A 21,325-nucleotide genomic window follows, 5' to 3' on the forward strand; every position below is an offset into this window, starting at 1 on the left:
GCAGGGACGGCGCGGGTGCCCGGGACCGCGGACCCCCCCGCCGCCCCCGCTCCCGGGACTTGCCTCCTCCTGGCCACTGAGGATCCTCCGAGGCGAAGACGGCCACGCGTGGGATCTAATTTTTTTTTTCTTCCTTCCTCCCCTCTCTTGTATTTTCTGCCTTTTTTTTTTCCCCGTCCCTAGAAGAGGACAAAGGAAAAGAAGAGACCTGGTGAGAGGCTCGAGTGATTGCATTTTATGTTGTTTTATTCCTTTCCCCTTGTATCCTTGTGTCCCTTCCCCCCCACTACCGCTTTGGCCAATCGTGAGGAGCCTGGTGACCTGCCCTCACCAGTGCTTGGGGTCTCCCTCCTCCTCAGCCCCTCTCAAGTTTATGTAACTCTGTAAACCAGGCATTTGGTTCTGGCTTCCGACCAGGCGCCCGCGGCTCGCCTTCGCTCCTGTTTGCCTTTCTCCAAAGGGATGAGCTGGGATTTGTACATGGGGGGTTGTTTAATATCCCTGGGTTGCATAGCTTTCATTCATTATGGGGGGTTTCAAAACAGTCTTTTTAGGAAGGCGGAACGGGGCACCCAGTGGGTCGCGAAGAGCTGGCTCAGTGTTTTGAGTTGGGAGCACAAGCCCATGGGATTTCTTTCCCACCCCCTTATTGCTTGTAGAGATCAAGTATAAGATGGGGGGGGAGAGAGGGGGTTCTCCTGGGCTCTGCAGAGATGTGGTTAAAATTCTTTCATCAGCTTTCTCTCACCCTTCTGATTTAGTAATTGATGCAATTTAAAGTGAGGTCCTTGTTGCTGGAGGGTGCCGGTTGACAGGTCCCTAGAGACTGAGGTCCTGAATGCGGTCCCAGATCAACAGGGCTGCTGCCACTTGTCTGTCTCTCTCGTGCAAACCAGGCCAGCTTCCTCTCTGCCCTTGCCTAAGATTTCCTCTGGGGAGGAGGGGTGGGGTGTGAAGTCTCTGTGGCTAGTTGGGATCTTGGCTTCTCTGATGAGGAGCCTGCTGGGGTATGGGCTTGTGAGGCAACAGCTGCACAATGAAGCTTACCAAGCATTGTGGCATTGTGTTGCAAGTTACTAGTGTCCTGATAGTTTGATTGTACACGTGCTAAACTTTGTTGGAGGACCATGTTTAAGCTGCTTACAATGACGCTAGCCATAGCAGTGGTGGAAGTCTTGGAGTCGACAAGCAGTAGTGCTTTAGACACTTTGTGATATAACCTCGCACATGATGGGTAGAGAAGAGTTAGTAATAACAGACATCAGTCGTGGCTTGACCTCTATATGTGGTGGAACTACTTTCTTTTGCTGAGTAGTGGGAGGTTTCCCAGAAAGCATGTAGGATAGCAGAAACCATACAACTTTGTTGCAGACCTTAATTTCTATAAGGGTTCATCCTGTCCAGTATAGAACAAAAATCATGCCGGGCTGTTGCATGTTCTTGGCACTTTGTGTTATAATATTTTGCCACAGCATGGCAAGTGTCAAGATCTTGAGTGTTTGGGTGTACCCACATCGGATCAGTCATGCCAAACATAGTGATGTTGAAACACTTGTAGGAGAGCTCCTGCTGATGAGAGTGGCAACTGTGTGTTTGTTGGGGGGAGGTGTTGCAGGAATAGAGACTTTGAATTGGGGTAGCTGGAAGGAGCCACAGTTCTAGCTGCCTGGAGGCATAGCCTGTTCCATGATTTTGCTGGCTTGGGTTTTCAGAATGGAGCCTTAGATCACCTAGGGAAAGCAGGCTGCAACCCTGCTGCCACCAAATAGGTTTAAATATAGATGTGTAACTAGCATGGTTTGAGACCTGACTTAACTGCCAGTGATGCTGGTGAATGTGAAGTGCGAAGGCCTTTCTCTGAACTTAAATCACTTCATGCAGACTGTCAAACAGTCAGATCAAAGTTAGAACTCTAGGTTCATTGCTAGGCACCTGAGGCTGAGTTGGTAACAGAGTTAAGGTGAAAGGATTAGTCCATTGTATTCCCTCACCCATTGCACATGGCATTGCATAGTGTTACAGAATCATTCCTAAGTGAAGGAGAGTTTATCATGTGTGCCATTATTATTCCTTATGTTTTTTAAAGGAGGAAGAGGAAGAAGACAGCAGCCCTGGAGTATCTTTCTCGCTCTCTTCGGAAGAGTCGGAGATGGAGCCTGAGGAAGAGAGAATTCGTTACAGCCAAAGACTGGTCAGTACATTTTTCCTTGCCTGTCACATATTTGGTGTTGGTCTTCAGGTAATTAAGGCTTTATGTTAGGAGCAGACTGTTAGTGCCCTATGGAGTGATGAGGCTTAGTGGCTTCAAGCGTCCTCGCTGTGATGTTATGTCATTAAGGGCTGTAGAGAGAAGTTAGAAACAAAGTTATTATTACCCTTCCTGGATTTAGTTATCTGAGTTTCAAAAAAAGAAAAAAGAAGCTGCTTTGAGATGCTTGTGGACAGAAATAGGCTGGTTTAGATGTCAGTTGTGATGCAGCTGCCTCTCTGGGTGGTATTTAGGGCAAACAGGAAAATGTATTGAAAAGCTGTGTATGGTACTCTGGGATAGCTTTGTGTTGGTCTTACATTGGCGTAGTACTGACTTGAATATACTTCTGAATCTAAGGAAAAACTGGCTTCGCTCTTTCAGTTTGAAGTTGTGTGTTTGTATGCATCTTCCTTTTTTTTTTCTTCTTTTAAATAAGTGCTGCTACTCTCTTAAGGAGAGTCTGAGATTATATTAATGGTGTCTCTGAGTGGGATAGAGTTGCTGTAATGGGAAGAAGGATAGAAGACTTGTCTTAAAATTAATTTCACTACTTGGGAAAAGTATTGTTAGCTAGTGGAGGGAAGCGAGTTCAGGCTGCTCTGGATAGTATGATACTTCAAGTTGTGATGGAGTTTCCCTGAGTCGTACTTGATCTTTCTCTCTCCCCTAAGCCTCAATGTTTTTGGCTGTTATTGTTAACTCATCCTTTAATGCTATGAAACAAAATCATCTAGGGTGGAGTGGTTTGTTTATATCTGAGTTTAAGTTTCCTAGAGATAGAAAACGTGTGTGTGTGTGGTCAATTTTCTTGCTGTCTCAGTTGCTGCTCTATTCCTTATCTGCCTATAGAGAAGTCATGGGGGAACTGTAAATAGTGCTCATCTTTATAAAGGTGGGCTAGAAATGGAAGTCTTCTGAGTAATCAGTTTTACTTCTTCAAAAAGAAGAAAACCCGTATGTACCCTACTTCAGTGATGAAGTTTGAAGACAATTTATGACAACAAAGTGATATGAACTGACTGAACAGCGGCATTGAATTAGAAGCTTGAAACACTGGGATGGGCATGATGAAGTAGGGTTGAATCTGGTCTAGGTTCTATATCCCACATTGTCCACTGTCTTCCTGTGACTTCTGGTAAATCATGTAGGACTTGTCTGTACTTTAGAGCTTTTGCTGGCGTAGCAGAGCCCATAACTGAAGATATAGCATTTGCTGTCAGAACAGGTTTTTCTGACAACATCGTTACAGCGTCTCCCTAGACAACACATTCAAAGCAAAGAAAAGTTGTCTTTTGTCTGTGTAGTTGTGCCCACACCATGGGACCTACTGCCGTAGCTGGGATCTACTGTTTGCTGGGTGTTAAAAAATTTAGGCCCCTGAAGCTGGTATATGCTGACAACTTCATAGTGTAGAGCAAGTCTGTGTATTCTTTTTACTGCAACAACTTCCAATTTACCATGGTACCATGGCCCTGTTAGTCTTCTCTTCCACATCTTCTCTATCCAGGTTGCGTATAAACCTAAATATTACCAACAATTAAAGATAGTAAAACAATGTGAGCACTAGAGTCAATGCCTCATTGAAATGAATGGTCTGGATGATTCATTCTCCATGTTATTCATCAGGCCATGGCAGACTCAAAAAGACAGTACTTCATCAGTTAACTCTCCACACATCTCACCAGTGTAGTCTCAGTAAATCTGATGGTAAAAAGCTTTCCCAGATGCATGCTCTGATTCTGAGGTATTTGAATGTCATGTTCTTCATGGTAGTCTAAGAGTAATGTTGTAGATGTGATGGTTCAGTAATTATATGAGAAGCCAGGATTTTTTATGTTGGTATCTTTTATTGAACTATGTAGCTGGTAAAGCTTTTGCATGAAGAGCATTTTGTCTTACATTCAAACTCATCAACCCTGTGAGCCAGGCACTTTATTATGTCTGCCTTAAAATTCCAATGGAAGAAAGCAGGTAGTCCTTCTTAGCACACGTGGCACAGGTGCGCACAACAGGCTTTTTGGCATGGCTTTGGTTAGATATGTAGCAATGTGTGATTTTTTTTTTTTTTTTTTTTTTTTCTCCTTTGTAATCAGTATAGTGGTGCTGGCAAAAACCACTAGAGTGAACTCAACCTGTATCAGCTAAGCCATGCTTTTGTTGGTATATGCTGTTTGCAGTGGTGAGACTGAATTTACTGTCCAAAGCAGTGTTTTGTTGATACAGGCTGCATGCACATCCATTAGCACTTTGCAAGTGCGGTATACTAGCACAGAGATATCCTTAAAGCCTTTTCATTGATGTCCTGGACTTAACACCCCAGGCATGTCTTGAATGAGGGTGTCTTGAGCACTTCCTTTCTTGGTGTTCAGGGCCTTAGAGCTTGTCTAAACACTACTTTGGCTTTCATTTAACTAAGAAGGCCCTTTTCACTGGTTTTATATTGGTGCAACTGTTTCAGTTAGAGGCTTTTTTTTAAATTAAAATGATGCGCTGGTACAGCTGGTGTGGATGTAGTTTTATTGCTACAAAGTTTGTTTTATGCCAGTATAAGTGCCTCCCTAACAGAGTAACTGCATTCACACTAATCGGGTTGCACTCCTTAACTAAACTGTTAGAATATAAACAGCAAAGCTCACATGTAGTCAGATATGCAATAAAAAAAGGATATTGTAGTAAGGAAATTAGTACAAACTCCCGGTATAAATGCAGTTACATGGATATAATGGTCTTCATACTGGTCTGGTTTGTTTCCACCTGAAACACTCAAATGCGTGTAGAAGTTGTGTGTGCAGGCAAACACTTAAAGACAGAAAGAAGTAGGGAAACCAGCCTACTGGCTGTATACAAGAGGAAACTAACTCGTACCATTTATGAAATGAGAACTTGGCTAACAACTTAAATGGCAAGGATACTGGGAGCCACCCCCTCTATAAGTAACTAAGGACAGTGTTGTCCTAGTCGGCTGCTGTTGGTGGCTTTCTACTAAGTTTGTTCATTACTGTTCCTCAGTAGTATAATGGAACGTTTCAGAGTTTGAAAAGTTTTAGGTGTTGACTTTTACCTATGGGGGGCCAAATCTATAGGCCATACTATTGAGAAGTGAAATGGAGTATAGTGTCTCATGTCCTGGACCCTGATTTCAGTCCAGCCCCACATCAATAACGATTTAATCATGCTCATGTGAGGCTGTTCAGTATTTAGTGGGAACTAGGTTGATGGTCTCAATTAGTTCACGCCACAGCTAGCACTGCTCAGTATTTCCAGCAAAGGTCAAGGACTGAAGGGTTCTTGGAGATTCAGTTCCCAGTTTGCCACTCCTGCCAGCATAGCCCTGCAATCCACTGTTTTTGCTGTCAAAGGCCCCACTTAATTTGTTCTATTTGGACTCCATTTTCAAGAAGATTACATGACAAAATGTTTGACTGAACATGTGTCTAGGATATATGAATTAAAACCTTTCAGGAAGCCATCTGGCAAGACACTGTGCTTTGTCATTGCATCAGAACAGTGATCCAACTAGTTGAGGACCATGTCTTAGTGAGTGGCTGATACATGGTGCTGTAGTGGAAAATAATATCTTAACTCATCATGCACTCAGCTGCTTGTACAGTGCCATGCAAGGGGAGGAAGAGTTCAGGACCCTTCTGATCATCTCGCCCTTGAGGCACTAGACTTCGTTATCCCCACAGAGCTGGAAATCAATTTATCAAAACGTCTTGCACTTGCACGGTTGCACTGGTCTCCTCCCTATCTTCCTTCTGATTGATAAGTTCTAGAGCGTGCCTGACTTGCCACCCTGGAGTGATTTTTTTTATTTTTTTTTTTTTTTTTTGCAATCTGCTGCCCATATTCTTAAAGTTTAGAATTGTCAGTCTTAATTTTTTCTTTTTGGAGCCTTGTCATTCCTGTCCAGTCAAACCAAGAATCTCACCTTCCCAGATAGAAGCATGATTAGATTGAGTCATAAAGACTCTCCTAAAGAAAGTTGGTACAGAAGCAATTTTGTGCTAGTGAATGACTGACAGCAGTAAGAAGGGAACAAGGCCAGTCAGTTCTCAGCAACTTTAACATCAGAAAGATTATCTAATGCTAATTGTGGGTGAATATAATGGTATGGACAGATTCCACTAGAAACATAAGAATTGTCCTGCATATATGCTGTAGATTGCCAGACAACTGTTGATTGGATGCATGTGCATTTAGTAATGGTACAGGTTGGAATTAGAACCAAAATGTATGGGTCTCTTTCTGTTTGCCTTCCTTGAGCAATTTAAGGACATCATAGATATGTGTGAGTTTTGTTTGTTTGTTTGTTTTTAAATATATCCTACCCTCCATTTCCTGAGAGGACTTTAAAAGTACTTGCCATTTACTTATTATTTGAGATTTGGAGGAAGACTAGGGATTCACTAACTAAAATGGTGCCACAAACATTCAGTAGCAAAGTTAAGGGCTGGAAATGAAAAGTAGCAACTTTGTATCTAGCTAAAATAGCTTGGAAAATGAAGGAGGAGAGTGTAATCACTTAAAGTGCAGGGGTTTAGGTTGTAGCCGTGTTGGTCTAAGGACATCACTTAAAGTGGAAATTCTTCAGGTCCTGGGCTCTTTAAAGTCCATTGGCTATGGTGGTAACATTATCTAAGTTGGTCTCTGAGTGTGTTCCCTCATCAGGGCTTCTGAGCGCTATGTGAAAAAGTACAGCCATTCAGATTATTATACCCTGCTCATTGAGGGCCACTAGCTGGTCCATTCAGCTAAAAAGAGTACTTTTTACTGAACTGCTTCCTCAGACTCTTGGCAGTATCCCATGGAAGCACTGGCTTGGCCTAGCTTCCAGTTACATCCCTGTGTTGTGCCTCCTTTCCCCCCACCTCCCCAAGCAAAGATGAAACCTTCTGTAAACAGTGATAAACAGACATATTTTTACAAGCTTAGTGTCCACAATATCCCTCCAGGCATGAGTTCAGATGTACTTCACAATGCATAGAATGACAGGGGAAGGGAAAGTGTTCAACTGCAGTTCTTGATGCTGACCTCACGCTGTACGAAAGGTCATAGTCTGGGTTTTGAGGAAAAACTAGAGCATTTGGGGTGGGAAGGGAGGGGACTTTGGGGCGGGGGGCTGTTCTGGAGAACTGTCCATTAAGTGTTTGGGATTGAGGGGTGGGTGCAGAAGTAGAGGCCTGTGACCCACCCCTTTGTTCACAGCAACCAAGACAATGGGATTGTGAGGGTAGGCACTCCAATCAGGAGGCTCCAAATTGATTACATCTAGTCAAAGCATGAATTTCAGTGGCCCCTGACTTCTTAGCAGTGGGAATGTAGGGATGGTGATTGATTGGTCACCATCATAGTGAGCAGTCATTATGGTGATTAATCCCTTGGCTCCTTGATGATAATGTTCTGCATTGGCTTCTAGTAACTTGGCTGTTATCTAGTGCTCTTCATCTTCAGATCTCAAAGCACTTTACACAGGAGTTCTTCTTGGTAGTTTGCACTTCAGGCCTTGATTCCAGTTGCTCAAGTACTTGCACCTGTGAATACTTGGGGTGGGATTATGGAATGCATGCAGCTGTTTCAGGGTAGAAAGTGCCATGTACAGTCAAGTGAGAATCTGGAGGACTGCAGTCACTCCAGAGCTGCCTTGTAGTTTAGAAAAACACCTACTTTGTCAAATAATCTTAGAGGATTGGCCAACTTGATTTTCCAGCAAACTAGGTAAAGCCTCACTTTCCCAGCCTAGGGAGTTTGGCAGTTATGGTGGTTAATCTTCTCTCCTCAGTCTCTAGTAGGCTTCCAGCTCAGGTCACAAAAAAGTTCCTTAAAATTGTTGTGTTCTAAGAACCATATTCAGTCAGATTTGACCTTAAAGCTTTGTTTGGGGGGTGAAGGATCATCTTCAGTGGAATCTAATAGCAATAGCTGTGTTTCCTTATAACGTTCAAACTAGAATGAAAATGTTTTTAGTAGGCCATTCCCTACAGTATTTTCATAGAAACATTTCATCATTAGGCTTATCCATGCAAGAATCTGAAAATAAAATTGATTGGATTGTGCTCATTGTTGGCTAAGAAAAATGCAGGAGATAAATACCTCAAATATTTAAGGGAGTGATTTGCTTTTATTAGTTTAACACTTTTTTTTTCTTTAAAAACACTGACTGCCCCTTTAACGTGGTTTGGAGGCTGCAGTGCTGACTGAGCTGAAGAGAGGAGCAGTGAAGTAAATGAACATACCTGGCTGCCTATCAGCAAAGTTCACAAGTAGTATTGGTGTTTCCTGTTAATGAGCATGAATAGACTTTATGAGGTTAACATTGTTAGAGGTGGTACTAACTCTTTAGGATACCAGTTTCACCCCCCACTGTTTTTTATTGTTTGCTAATCATTTCACTTGTCAGGAGCCTCACAACTGGGGTGTACACTTCAGGTGGTCCTCTGGGACAACTACTATATGCAGTGGGGCAGTGGCAAAAACCGTTCAAAGGAAAAACAAGAGCTGTTGCATCAGTTTGAATAAGATAGTCTTCTGTGAAAGTTTCTGGGGTGGGAGGAGGCAGTTGTTCTGCTACTGTTGAGGAAAGCTGTGAAACGCCTTATGCACAGAACAAGTTTGCTGATTCCAGGGAAGGAAACATCATGGATGAGCTCAATAGAGGGCTATAAAAGGGTAGTGTGAATTCCAAAAAAAGCTAATTCAGTGGCCGTTGTTGACCTTTCTGTTTATGGGGCTTTCAGACTTCTGCAGTCATTGTTTTGTTTAGTTTGATGGCTAAATCCTTTGATCATGTAGAAATGCCCAGATCTGTGCAAGGGAAGGAAGTTAAAGATTTCAGATTTGCCATGATCGCTGTGTGTACATTTCTGAGTTCTGCTGCATGGTGCATGTGCTCTGGAGTGCAGAAGCGCAGCACACTAGCAGCCAGCTCCTGTTTAGTGGGGTAAGGTTTTGTCCTCCCCCACTCCCTTCTGCTAGGTGGTATGTGCGATGGCAATGAGATGAGTGTGTATTATGAATAAAAACTGGGTCAACTTGGTAGCATCTGAATCCTAGAATATGTATTCTCCTCCCCCACTCCCTTCTGCTAGGTGGTATGTGTGATGGCAATGAGATGAGTGTGTATTATGAATAAAACTGAGTTTATACGAAGACAGCAGCGTAGTTAAGATGGTGTTCTGGAACTCTAGAAACCTGAGATGTATTGAAAGCCTCTCCCATAGTTCATCCTTTTCCCTGCCCCCCAACCCTAACTTTGGGCAAGTCACCACATCTCCATGGCTCAGCATCCCTATCCCTACCTAGCATTTATTATGGCTTCACAGGGAAATCTGCGATGCATTTATAAATCTGACACCACCTCCACAATTGACTCCAACATCAGCAGAAATAATAACATCTAGATGGACCATGAAAACTGAACTCCCTACACCCTACAGATGTTAAATCTGCTTCAAGGTTGAGGTGTATTTGCTACCTGGTTTATATTCACTCAGAGAGTATGTGTTGATGCTACCAGCTTTGCATCTGCCCTGTGGATGAGGTACCCAGTCTGTTATGCTGGCTACACTAAGGGAATGTGCATACTCAAGTGGGGCTTATGTTGAGGCAGCTTAACCCTATGCTGTCTAGAAGGGAAGGAGGGATGGGCTTAGAAATTCTAGATTGGTTCCTACTCCAGATTTGCCTTTAAGACCTAGCATCAGAGAGGGAAAAGAGAGATTGTGTTTTCCCTTTCTTTCTCCTCCCCTTCGTCCCTCTCTCCCCTAACAGCTGTCAGGATACCAGCATAACTTGCCCATAACACTTTTGTCAGTGCTTAAGATGATCCTGAAACCTGGGGACAAAATGTAGCATGTAACTTCAGGCATAGATGTGAATAAGTAGCAGCAAAAGATGCTGAGGTAACTCTGTGACCAAATATCTCTTTCCTCCATCTCTGAAGGGTTCTGCTTGTTCAAATTTCTTGCAGGTGTGCTCTGTAAGGAAGAGCAGAATATGCATTGCTTGTGCATTAGTGCTGTGTGTTTCTGTTGCTGTAGAAACAGTACTTGCAGTAAACAGTTTGAGCTTTCTGTCCAGGGACTTTGAATCTCAGTGGAAAGTCTAGGAACTTTACTCAAACAAAGAAGCTGTATGAGATATGGTGAAGTAAAATCCACCACAAGTTTAAACTATATGGCAAGAGTTTGGGAGGCAAATATCCAGTGTAGTTAGCAGGAACTTCAAAAATAGGTCTCTCTAACACTTCAGCACAGGTGGTTAACCAGAGCTGCACCTCTACAGAGGTTAGGGTAGCTCTAGAGCATGATAAGTGTTACCTTTTTGTGCTGTAGTGGAGCAAGGTGCAGACAGTTTTTACTCAAGTGTAGCTAGGAGAGGTCAGGTCAGGAGTGCAGTTATATCATTGACCTCTCTGAGCCACACTGCACTGAAAACTGCCTGCACCTAGTTTTCACTAACATTTTACAGTGTGATTAGTTAACATACATTAGCTATCACCTTGTTTAAAAACAAAAAAAAAACACCTGTGGAGAGGAGGACATAGCTCCAGAGAGAGTAATAATTGCCTGTGGCTTTTATCAGTTCTGCTTCTCGGGACTGGGAACAGACTGAAGAAATTATAGTTCTTAGCAGTCAGTGTCTTGAAAGTTTGGGTGAGGAGGCAGCCTGGTAGAAGGCCATAGATGAAGGATCAGGAACTTGCTGGATGGGACTGTTGCCTACAACAAGTCTGTCTCTAGTGGGTTATGGAATAGAGAAAATCCCACACAATTTACTGATTTGTTTTGACGCACTGGCTGGGGGAGTAGTTAGCTGATTGCACGATTTCACAATGATTACACACTTAATTCATACAACACAATTTTATTTTAAAATTCTTTGCTACGTATAACACTGCTTAGCTTTAAGAAACACCACAAACATTAAGAACACAATAATTACATATATCAGAAACAATGCTCCAAATGCACTTCCTTCCCAAACAATGCTATAAGGATTAGTGTTACAAAAACAACTACAATTACAACTAAAAGTTAAATTTGAATCAATACTATTATTTTTCATAATATACTTACAATCCTAGAATTCCGAGAAGCCAAATACCAAAATATGGTTTCATTCCTCAGTAGTACGATTTAATGGGTTGGCCTCAGTAGTACGGTTCAATGGGCTCGCCTCAGCAATACGATTCAATAGGCTGGCCTCAGCAGTGATAGGACTAAGTCCCCTTCCTTCAGTCCCTTTCAGGTGCTCTGCGGCTTCAGCGTGAACTAAGAGATTTGTGTTCACGGAGAGGGTGGGGCAGGGGATCAGTCTGATCCGGGCTACACTTGCGATTCTTCCTTCGTTGTTCTGCAAGTGAAGTCGCCTCCAAATTGGGACAGTAAATTACAGTTTTTATTGAGCGAGCTGCCATCAGTGGGCTCCTCCTACTCAACTTGTCATTACTCCCAAATTTGGGCTCGGATCTTACTCAACAGATTCTTTTGCCTTTGTTGAGCATTTTAAATTACTTTTGGGGAGACTTCCATATCACTGTAAATGCCCTTTTCTTACCAATTTGGTTAAAAGGCCCTAGGCTTTGATCTCTCGGAATTCAGGATATTTGAAAATTTAAATTAAGCGAAGTCAGGACATTTTGCACGTAGTTCCAAAACAATGAGCTAGATAAGGAGATAAATCCTATCTTCTTCCTGAAACTGGCTAATGGGCAACCTTTACAAACATTCAAACTATTTCATTCAATATGACAGTCCTGATTTGCCCTACCTTCCTCAGTTCTCATGCACTCCCATGAAACTGCTTCCTGCTGCTGGTTTATTGGATGTGATCCTGGGAGTCAGAAGAGCTAGCATTGAAAGGCATTAGCAGCCAGAAGTAGAGAAGAGAGCTGCAAATGTAAAGTTTTTTTAATCCAATCCTCAAGCTACACTAGCATATGCACCTGTTTTCAGGTACATTACAAATGCTCATTAATTTTTCTTGTACTTTTCTGAAGGAGCAAAGGGAAGCGCTTTCTGTATATCATCTAGCACTGGGAGGAACTATGGCATCTGTCGGATACTGCATTAATACCCTGTACAATACAGTGAAAAGGAACTTCCCCTTCAGAGACAGTGTGTAATTAGCCATCTTCCATGCAATGTGAATTGGATAAGGAGACCTGAGGACATGTCTGTACTGCCTCCCTGCTAAACTCAGGATGCTGTTTTGAATTGAGCCCCATCTACTTACTCCCGTCCCACATGTGCCCGAGTCCAATATTTATACAGAGTTTATTAGTGTAGAAGGGACCTGCTGGGATATGCACCCAGAAGCCTTCTAAGTCTTCTATTCAGCTTGATTTTGGTATGCATGGAGTTGCAAGTTAGTGAGAGGGACTTGTCTCTTGACAACAGTTCCAAGCTCAGCTGGGACGTGATATAGATATGTTCACTTCAGCATTCCTTCTCATAATAAAATGAATCCTAGTTCCCTTTAACCACAGTGGTGAGAACCTTGGGGTCTCTTGCCTAAAGAGTAACATTGACTCAGCAGAAACAGCAGCACTAACCCAAATTCTCTCCATCCTTTTGATACCTGTCCACATGCTGTCCTAATCCAACTTCAATTTAGTTCCTGTGATGAGACAAATTCAGTGTGGTGAGATGACTACAGACTTCCACTGAGTTCTTAGTATGTCAGTGCCTTATGAGTACAGGTCCCAATTAATGCCAGTTTCAGTTTAAGTGCAGACTATTCCCCATGGGAGGATGTGATGTACAGAGTATGGGACTGCAGATTTTGCAATCCACCCATATAAAAGAACTTAATGAAGTCAAAGCAGCCATTAGTTGTCAAGCACATGTGTTGTTGTTGGGTTTTTTTAATTCCCTTCCTAGTTTGCTCAGAGAAGTTTATATTTTCAATCTCTAGTTACACTCCTACCTAATGAAAAAACCTGACAAAATTGCCTCCTGTTAATCACCATTGTGCGGGCCGGGAGCGACCCAGGCCCTTTTCCGTGCTGCACGCGGGCTGTGGCCAGCAGCCCGGGCACACTGGATCGGAGAGGGAGGGCGACGAGCTGGAATTAGGCACAGACGCTTAATGGTAGATTTAAAGATTGTTTACTTACACCAGAGATGGTAGTGGTGCAGGCCGGAAAACTTGCTTGAGTTGCGGTTACAGACACAGACAACATGGACGGTCGTGTGGAGTTTGCTAGGCTCCACGGAACAGAGCTCCGGATGCTCTGGGTGAGCGCGCCACCAAAATCGGACTCGTAGATACGTCTTATAAATTCTTTCCGCTCGAAGACGGGAAGAGGTGGGCGATGGATCAGGTCGCCAAGCTCCTCTGAATCTCACACAGGGTCTCTCTTACCCTGCCGTGTATCCAGAGTCCCCATGAGATGGATGTGGAGTCCTCTTTGGCTTGGGCGGAAACTGCTCAAGCCTCTTATACAGCTAACAGGCCAGTCGTTAGCCGCCACGTGGGAATAATTTAAAACTAGCCAATAGCGGGGAACGAATTTGCATACGGGTGGCGGGAACTCTTTTGCACCATGCATTTCTCTTGCAACTTGAGCAATGCACCCTGCAAAAGAAGCTGCAAATAGGCGGGAAACTCGTCCCTGCACCGGGGTTCTCCTCTGCAATAGGAAACTCTCCCGTGCAATGAAGTTGCAACCTGGCGGGGATAATTCTGGTGCTGAAGCACACACAAAATCATGCCTTTGGGTCATGACAACCATCAAGTAGGCAGTGCATGTGCTGGAAAACTTTAGAAAGGAGAATCTTTGTCATATCTACTTTGGAAGAATGGAGTCTTAAAATCAAAGAGTCTCTTGTAATAGACTGCAAGCACCTGGGAGAATTTTTGCATTTTGAAACTTTTATCATAGGATTGTAAGAAAGCAGGGCTAGAAGGGGCCTCACAAGGTTATCTAGCCCAACCTCCTGCCCAAGGCAGGATTGTCCTTGACTATACCATCCCAGCCTAGTGTGTCTATTTTTTTCTTGAAAACTTTCAAGGATGAAGATTCCATAGTTCTTCTAAGTAGCCAGTTCCGATGTTTGTCCACACTTGGTCAGAAAATTCTTCCTAATCTCCTGCCTAAATTTCCCCTGCTGAAGCTTGAGACCATTTCCTCCAGTCTTGTCCCCTGCAGCCATGGAGAAAGCCCATCTCCTTCCTCTCTCTAATTACCCTTCAAGTACTGTTACCAAATCTCCCTTCAGTCTTTTCTTCTCCAGACTAAGTAATTCTAGCTCTTTCAGCCTTTCCTCATAAGTCATGCTTCCCAGACCCCTTAATAATTTTTGTTGCTCTGTGCTAGATTCTTTCCAAACTGTCCTAATCTTTCTTCAAGTGTGGGATCCAAAACTGGACACGGTACTCCAGATGAGGCTTTGTCAGTGCTAAACAGGGTGGAAGAATAATTTCCCTTAACTTGCAAGTTACACTCTTGTTAATACAACCCAGCATACTGTTGATTTTTTCTGCAAGCAGAGCACGCTGTTGGCTCGTATTCTGCTTGTGGGCTACTGCAGGGGTGGGCAAAATGCGGCCCACGGGCCAGATGCGACCCGCCAAGCCATTCTATCCGGCCCACAGGGCCCCTAAACAGTTTAGAAAATGAATATTAATCTGCCCTGGGCTGCCTGTCATGCGGCCCTCAATGGCTTGCCAAAACTCAGTAAGCAGCCCTCCATCCAAAATAATTGCCCACCCCTTGTCTACTGTAAGGCCCAAATCCTTCTTTGCAGTACTGCAGCTTAGCCAGCCATTCCCCAGTCTGTATTTGTGCAGGCAGTTATTCCATCCCAAGTGCAGGACTGTGCACTTGTCCCTGTTGGATCTCATCTGTTTGATTGTAGACCATTTTTCCAGTCTATTCAAGTCATTCTGAATCCTAGCCCTACCCTCCAGAGCGCAACTGTACCCAACTGGTGTTGTATGCAAATTTGCTCAGTATGCACTTGATCCCATCATCCAAATAATCAATAAAGATATTAAACAATACTGGACCCAGGACAGATCCCTGGGGAACCTCCCTTCATTCTTTCTCCCCAACCAGACATTGATGGTATTCATTAAGTGTGATGATCCAACCAGTTGCGGATCCACTTTGCAATACTTCCATCCAGTCTGTAATTGCTTAGTTTATTAATGAGTGTCATAGGAGATAGTGTCAAAAATGTTGCTAAAGTCAAGGCATATCACATTCATGGCCCTCATCCCATCGATAGAGCCTGTCTCACCTTAACATAGAAGGAAATCAGGCTCAGGCATAACTTGCTCTTGGTGAATCCATGCTGGCCCTTCTGGTTGCCTTTTTCTCCTCTAGGTGCTTCACAGTAAACTCCTTGAGGGCCAGTTCTGTTATCTTTCCAGGTATAGAGGTCAGAGTGACTGGTCTATAATTCCCCAGGTTTTCCTTCTTCCCTTTCTTAAAGAGGACCATATTTGCCCTTTTTCAATCATTTGGGACCGCACGCATCCTCCATGAGTTCTCAAAGAAGATACCCGATGGCTCTAAAATTACCTCATCCAACTCGTTTAGGGTACATCCCATCAGGCCTGTTGACTTAGAGACATCTAGCTTCTCTAACCTGTTCTGCTTCTGCTCAGAACTGTTTATCTCCTCTATCTTTGCTACCAACTGCACCCATTATCTGGTAGCTGCCTCTATTTGTGAAGACAGAAGTAAAAATAGGCATTAAATACTTTAGCCATCTCTGCATCATCTGTAACTAGATTGCCTTCTGTAAAGGACCTGTGGTTTCTCTGGTTTTCCTCTTGCTTTTGACATAATTATAGAGAATCCCTTTTTGTTGCCTTTTATGTTCCTTGCCAGCTGCATTTCAGATTGTGCTTTGGCCTTCCTAATCTCCCTGCATGCCCACTTTGATACTCTTACACACTTCCCTAGTCCTGTAACTAAATTTCCACTTTTAATAGGATTCCTTTTTGAGTTTCAACTAATTGAAGATATTGCTGTCTAACCAGGGTGGCTTCTTCTTGCACTTCCCATTATTCCATCACCTTGGGATAAGTTGATCCTGTGCTCTTAAAAGAGCCTTCTTTAAAGTACAGCCAGATCTCCTGGACTCCATTTCCCATCAGACTTGCTTCCCTGGGCATGTTTCCCAGCAGTTCCCTCAGTTTGTTAAACTCTCCTTTTTCTGAGGTTCCGTGTCCTTATTCTGCTGCCGTCCTTCCTACCTCTCCTTAGGATCTTGAATCTTATTCTTTCATGGTCACTGTCACCCAGGTTACCTTTCACTTTTGCATTCTCAACCAATTCCTCCTTGTTTGTAAGCAGTAAGTCAATAAGAGCTTCCCCCACTTGACCTCTCTGCCATCTCTATCAAAAAAATATCCCCATCACACTCTTGCAGAAGACCTTCTTTAAGCTCTATTGGAACCCGTGCTTCAGCATGCTGTTTCTCATGTACAGATTTGTTTACTACCCTCAGACGGCTTTGCCTGGGAAAACGAAGGTTGAGGTGTGTTACTGGATGAAGCTTGTTACATTAGCTGCCCTGAGCTGACTTCCCTCAGTAACTTAAACTCCTATGAATGTCAGAAGAATTGGCTTTTGCAGAGGTTGTAGAATTGCAAAGGAGAGGGTCTTTGTTCAGACACACAACACTTCAATAACAGAAAAGGGAGTAGGTTACACTTATGTTAACTCCCTTGCTTTAGTCTTCCTATTTGCTACTTCCTTACTTGTGAGATTGATGGTCCCAAGGCAAAATGTTTCAAAAGTGACCAGCCAGCTGGGAAATAGGTGATGTTAGAAAAAGGTGTGAAATGCATTGCAGCTAGCAGCAGGTGCACAGGATGATGGGGAGCTCTGTTCTTGTATTAGAGCAGCAGCAGCCAAAAGCTGGTTTGTGACCTGGTCAAAAATTCAGCCTGGATGTCTAGGGTTAACCCTCTCACCTGTCAGCATATGCTCTAGAAGTAGTTTATTGGAGTCTTCCTCAGCCATCGGGTACTGAAAAAACAGACCTGGCTTTCTCAGCCACCCTTGAATTTTCCAACAGCTCCATGGTGTTTATCTGTTAAACAACCAAAAGTACAAACCAAATGCTCTGCTCACTTGCTCTGAAACCCTGCCAGCTCTGCTCGTGATAGGAATCCCTCCTGGAACTTTAAACCCTGGAAGGTCTCCAGGTTCTAATGAGTCCTGCTAACTCACAAGCCTGGTGCACAAGCCTGTCCTAGTCTGGATAAACACCCAAAGTGTGACCTGCTTGCTTTAGCTTATAGTTAGCTTGGTGGGGGGAATACTAAGGCAAAATCTGCTACATTTATTCTGGGGCTCCCTTTGCAAAACCTACTAGCACCTGAACAGGTTTAGTATGGCTGTTTCTCTAACGATCTCCTTTAGGGTATGGGGTGTTCAGTGCTGCTAAAATTAGCCACCTGTAAGTTTGTCCCTGTGTCAGGCTGCCCTCCAGGGTAAGAACAACATTCAGATATATGCAGTAGTTGGCAGGGTGTCCTGAGTTCCTGATGTGATGGACTGTGAAACTTCCCCCCACGCGCACACACGTGCACACACACTTTTTCCCCTTGATTCCTTGTGCTTTTCCAAGCTCGATAGTGATATCACAGTGCTGCTGTATTAATTCCATTGTAGTTCCAGGTATTTTGGTTATATGGTAAAACCAGGGTAGTGGTATCGATGTTACACACTGTTCAGTTGCAGGTCCTTTGAGCAGTCCTTTACAGGGAAAGGATAGAAAAGCATGCACCTTGCAGAGTTGGGTGAAAGTATCCTAGTAGCCAGAGAGGAAAAAGAAACAGTGATGGCATACAGGAAAAGTGGATCTGAAATTATAAAAGTATTGAAGAGGAAAAGAATGAAAACAATGCAAGGCTACTGTACCCGTTGCTGCCAAAAGCAGAGGTGCAAGAAATGGCACTAATTTGGCTTTATAAAGCAAGTCCTTGTGATCCAGGAGCCCTGGTTGGAGGTAGAGTATGGCTGTTCGAGGGAGGGATGAAGGAGGAAAAATATTGTGGTTTAGGTGAGCTAAGGCTCAAGAGATCTGGGGGTCCTTACTATCACAGACTTTGTGTGCAGCTATGAGTTAGTCTCTTAATCTCTGTGCTTCAGTTCCCAATTGTATAGAAGAGGATTCTTCCTAGGGATAAGGGGAAGGCACATTTACATGTGTATGTCAGAGCATTTGAGCAAGTCAGGTTCAGGTCTGAGAACCCCCATAGCAAATCTGTAGCTACTTAATCAAGGCCTGACTGTTTCTTCAGTTGTCTGTTTGTGACCAGCCCAAGTAGCACTGACAGAACACACGGCTGGTCAGGCAGCTGCTCCGGGGCTGGGGCCAGGATCTTGTGGTGGTGACAGCATGATCCCGAGACAGGAAAGAGCCACAATCCACTGCCTGCATACCCCACACAGGGGCATGTAGGCAGCAGATCTCAGTTCTGCCCTGCTGCCCGCATACCCAGGCAGGCAGGGGCATGGAGGCAGTAGATCACAGCTTGTCCTGGCTCCGGAGCAGCTCCCTGCCCAGCTGCACCAGCGTCGCTTGGGCCGGTTTCCATGGAAACCCTGGCCCCGCACTGTCATGGCCCTGCTGCTCCTGGGGTCCATCTCAATGCAAACTGGTGGTAGCCACACAGGCAGGGGCTGGTGGGAAATGAAGTTTGGCTGCCGGCTGGATCTGCCTTATGCCCACCCCTGCTCTAAAGTGTGAGAGTTCCAAACCGGGATTCAGGCATTTTTATGTGGCTGGTTAAAAATTGATACTTAAGGCTAGTTTAAGTGAAGAGTAGAGACATGCCCAGAGCAGAGCACAGGTTTAATTTGCAAGTTGAGGAGATGTACAGGGTGCTAGCCTATTACAATGAAGTGAACATGGCAAGAGGTAGATGGGGATGTCAGCCTTGAACTATTCACTGTGTAGTTACAGGTGGAGCTTTATAAATACATAGACAGTGAGGTTTTATTCGTTTATTTGATTTATATGCTGCTGTCTTGGAGGCTGGAGATGTAATGGTAAGCTCTGAAGGAGGGAGCTCAGAAAAGTCAGTAAGTGTTCTTTTGAAGGAAAAATGTTTGATTCAGAAGAATGTAGAGGCTGAGTCTACATATGATATGTTGTCTGACACCATAACTATGGTATCAGAGTCCTTTAGCATAGAGGCAGCTTTTGTTGGTAGAAATCCCTGCATGACACACAATTACCTGGCAGAGCAGCGCTCATGCTGGTGGTTTCGGTATGCCAGGGCACGATCCTTTCACTCTCTCGTGCCAGCAGAACTGTACTGGATACTCTACAGTGTAGACAAGGTCTGTGTGTCCATGTTGGAAATAGGGAGATTATAAGTAAAAAGCTTGTGGAGAGTGTTGAACCAGGGGACCAATTCTGAATTGAATGTCATAATAGATTATCTAGGGAATTGACCTGGGAGGGGGAAGTGTGGCATGCTCCTGCTTGCCAGAATGCAGAGCACCTGATCTTACCAATCTAGGTTCCCTGAAGTTTTAAAAGTAGAGGATATTAGGAAGGTCATATAGGGGATTGCAACAGACAAAGCAGGAAGTGACTAAAGCTTTGTGGTGTTCAGCGGTTTCATTCCTAAAATATGTGAGGTTGCTTGAGCAAAAGGCCAGCTTGGTCTGTATTTAAATATGACCTTGTATAAAAACGGTGGGGCAGGGGGGAAATCTCCATACCTTGTATCCATCTGAATCACCAGTTCCATTCCTCATTTGAGATGGGTTTAAGTCCAGGGAAACAAAAGTAGCTTGAAAAGGCAGGTGTTGAAAGCAAAAAGTTCCTATTGTTAGCTTAGCCCAGTGATTCTCAACTGAGGTGCTGAGAGACCTGTTCAAAGGTGCTGCAGTGTAGGTGCCCTACTAAGACCAAGTGGAACTGCCTCCTGCACAGCCAGATTGGGAAGGACTGTGTTTCTAAGCATGCACTCCTTCCTACTTCAGAGTTATCCAGTAAGCTTAAAGCAGGCAGGAGCAAGCTCTTGTGCCACAGCCCATCCCATTCCAGCCCTGCAGAGCCTCTCTCAGAAAAGAGGTGCACAGAGTAGGTAGAACTGTCCTGGAAACAGGTGCAGAGGAGGAAGTGAGGGGCCACATAAAGGAGGACTGTGTCAAGAGCAGGTACTCCTGCCTGCTTCAGGCTTACCTGGTTGTGCACAAGGTGCATGGGGAAGTTCTACTTGGCTGCTGTGGCAGGACCCCTGTTGAGAACCACTGAAGTAAAGTGAGGCAGCACCAGTGTTTCTCACTGGGGTGCCACCAACTTTAAAAAAGTGTTATGGTGGGATGCCCTGAATCTAAAATGGTTGAGACCAGTGGCTTATCTTGCCATCCCTAGGAAGTCTAGATGGCAGGTAGAAGGATCAGCTCAAGAAGGGGGGGTGCTTCAGAGTTGTTTTCAATGCAGAAACAATTGCCATGCTCTTCATTTCCTGTATTGTAGATGGATTTCACCCAGTAGAGCCAGGCACAAACAGTGAAGGCCAAATATATTAGATGAGAATCCCTGATTTGTGAGTTTCATAGATGTTAGGGTCGGAAGGGACCACAACAGATCATCGAGTCCAACCCCCTGCACAGGCAGGAAAGACATTCCAGATTTTGGGCACTCTAACTGTGAAGAAGTTCTTCCTAATGTCCAGTCTAAATCTGCTCTCTGCTAGCTTGTGGCCATTATTTCTTGTAACCCCCGGGGGCGCCTTTGTGAATAAATACTCACCAATTCCCTTCTGTGCCCCCGTGATGAACTTATAGGCAGCCACAAGGTCCCCTCTCAGTCTTCTCTTGCGGAGGCTGAAGAGGTCCAGTTTCTCTAGTCTCTCCTCGTAGGGCTTGGTCTGCAGGCCCTTAATCATACGAGTGGCCCTTCTCTGGACCCTCTCCAGGTTATCCGCATCCCTCTTGAAGTACGGCGCCCAGAATTGCACGCAGTACTCCAACTGCAATCTGACCAGCGCCCGATAGAGGGGAAGTATCATCTCTTTGGATCTATTCATCATGCATCTGCTGATGCACGATAAAGTGCCATTAGCTTTTTTGATGGCTTTGTCACA

At 44.2% G+C, this 21,325-nt stretch overlaps 1 protein-coding gene across 3 annotated transcripts in view; it reads left to right on the forward strand.

Annotated features, from left to right (window-relative positions):
- The first annotated feature begins 17 nt into the window (after positions 1-17).
- The window catches only part of KDM2A (lysine demethylase 2A), a 74,442-nt gene continuing 53,134 nt past the window's right edge, over positions 18-21,325 (forward strand). For 2 of the 3 annotated variants that reach the window (XM_006034169.3, XM_025216136.1), the window contains exons 1-2: positions 18-211; positions 2,087-2,191. In XM_006034169.3, coding sequence (XP_006034231.1) covers positions 2,150-2,191 — 42 coding nt within the window. In that variant the 5' untranslated portion in view covers positions 18-211; positions 2,087-2,149. The remainder of the gene's footprint in view (positions 212-2,086; positions 2,192-21,325) is intronic. The other variant, XM_025216135.1, reaches the window with a different exon arrangement.

The sequence above is a fragment of the Alligator sinensis genome, unplaced genomic scaffold, assembly GCF_000455745.1.
Source record: "Alligator sinensis unplaced genomic scaffold, ASM45574v1 scaffold1002_1, whole genome shotgun sequence".
NCBI lineage: Eukaryota > Metazoa > Chordata > Crocodylia > Alligatoridae > Alligator > Alligator sinensis.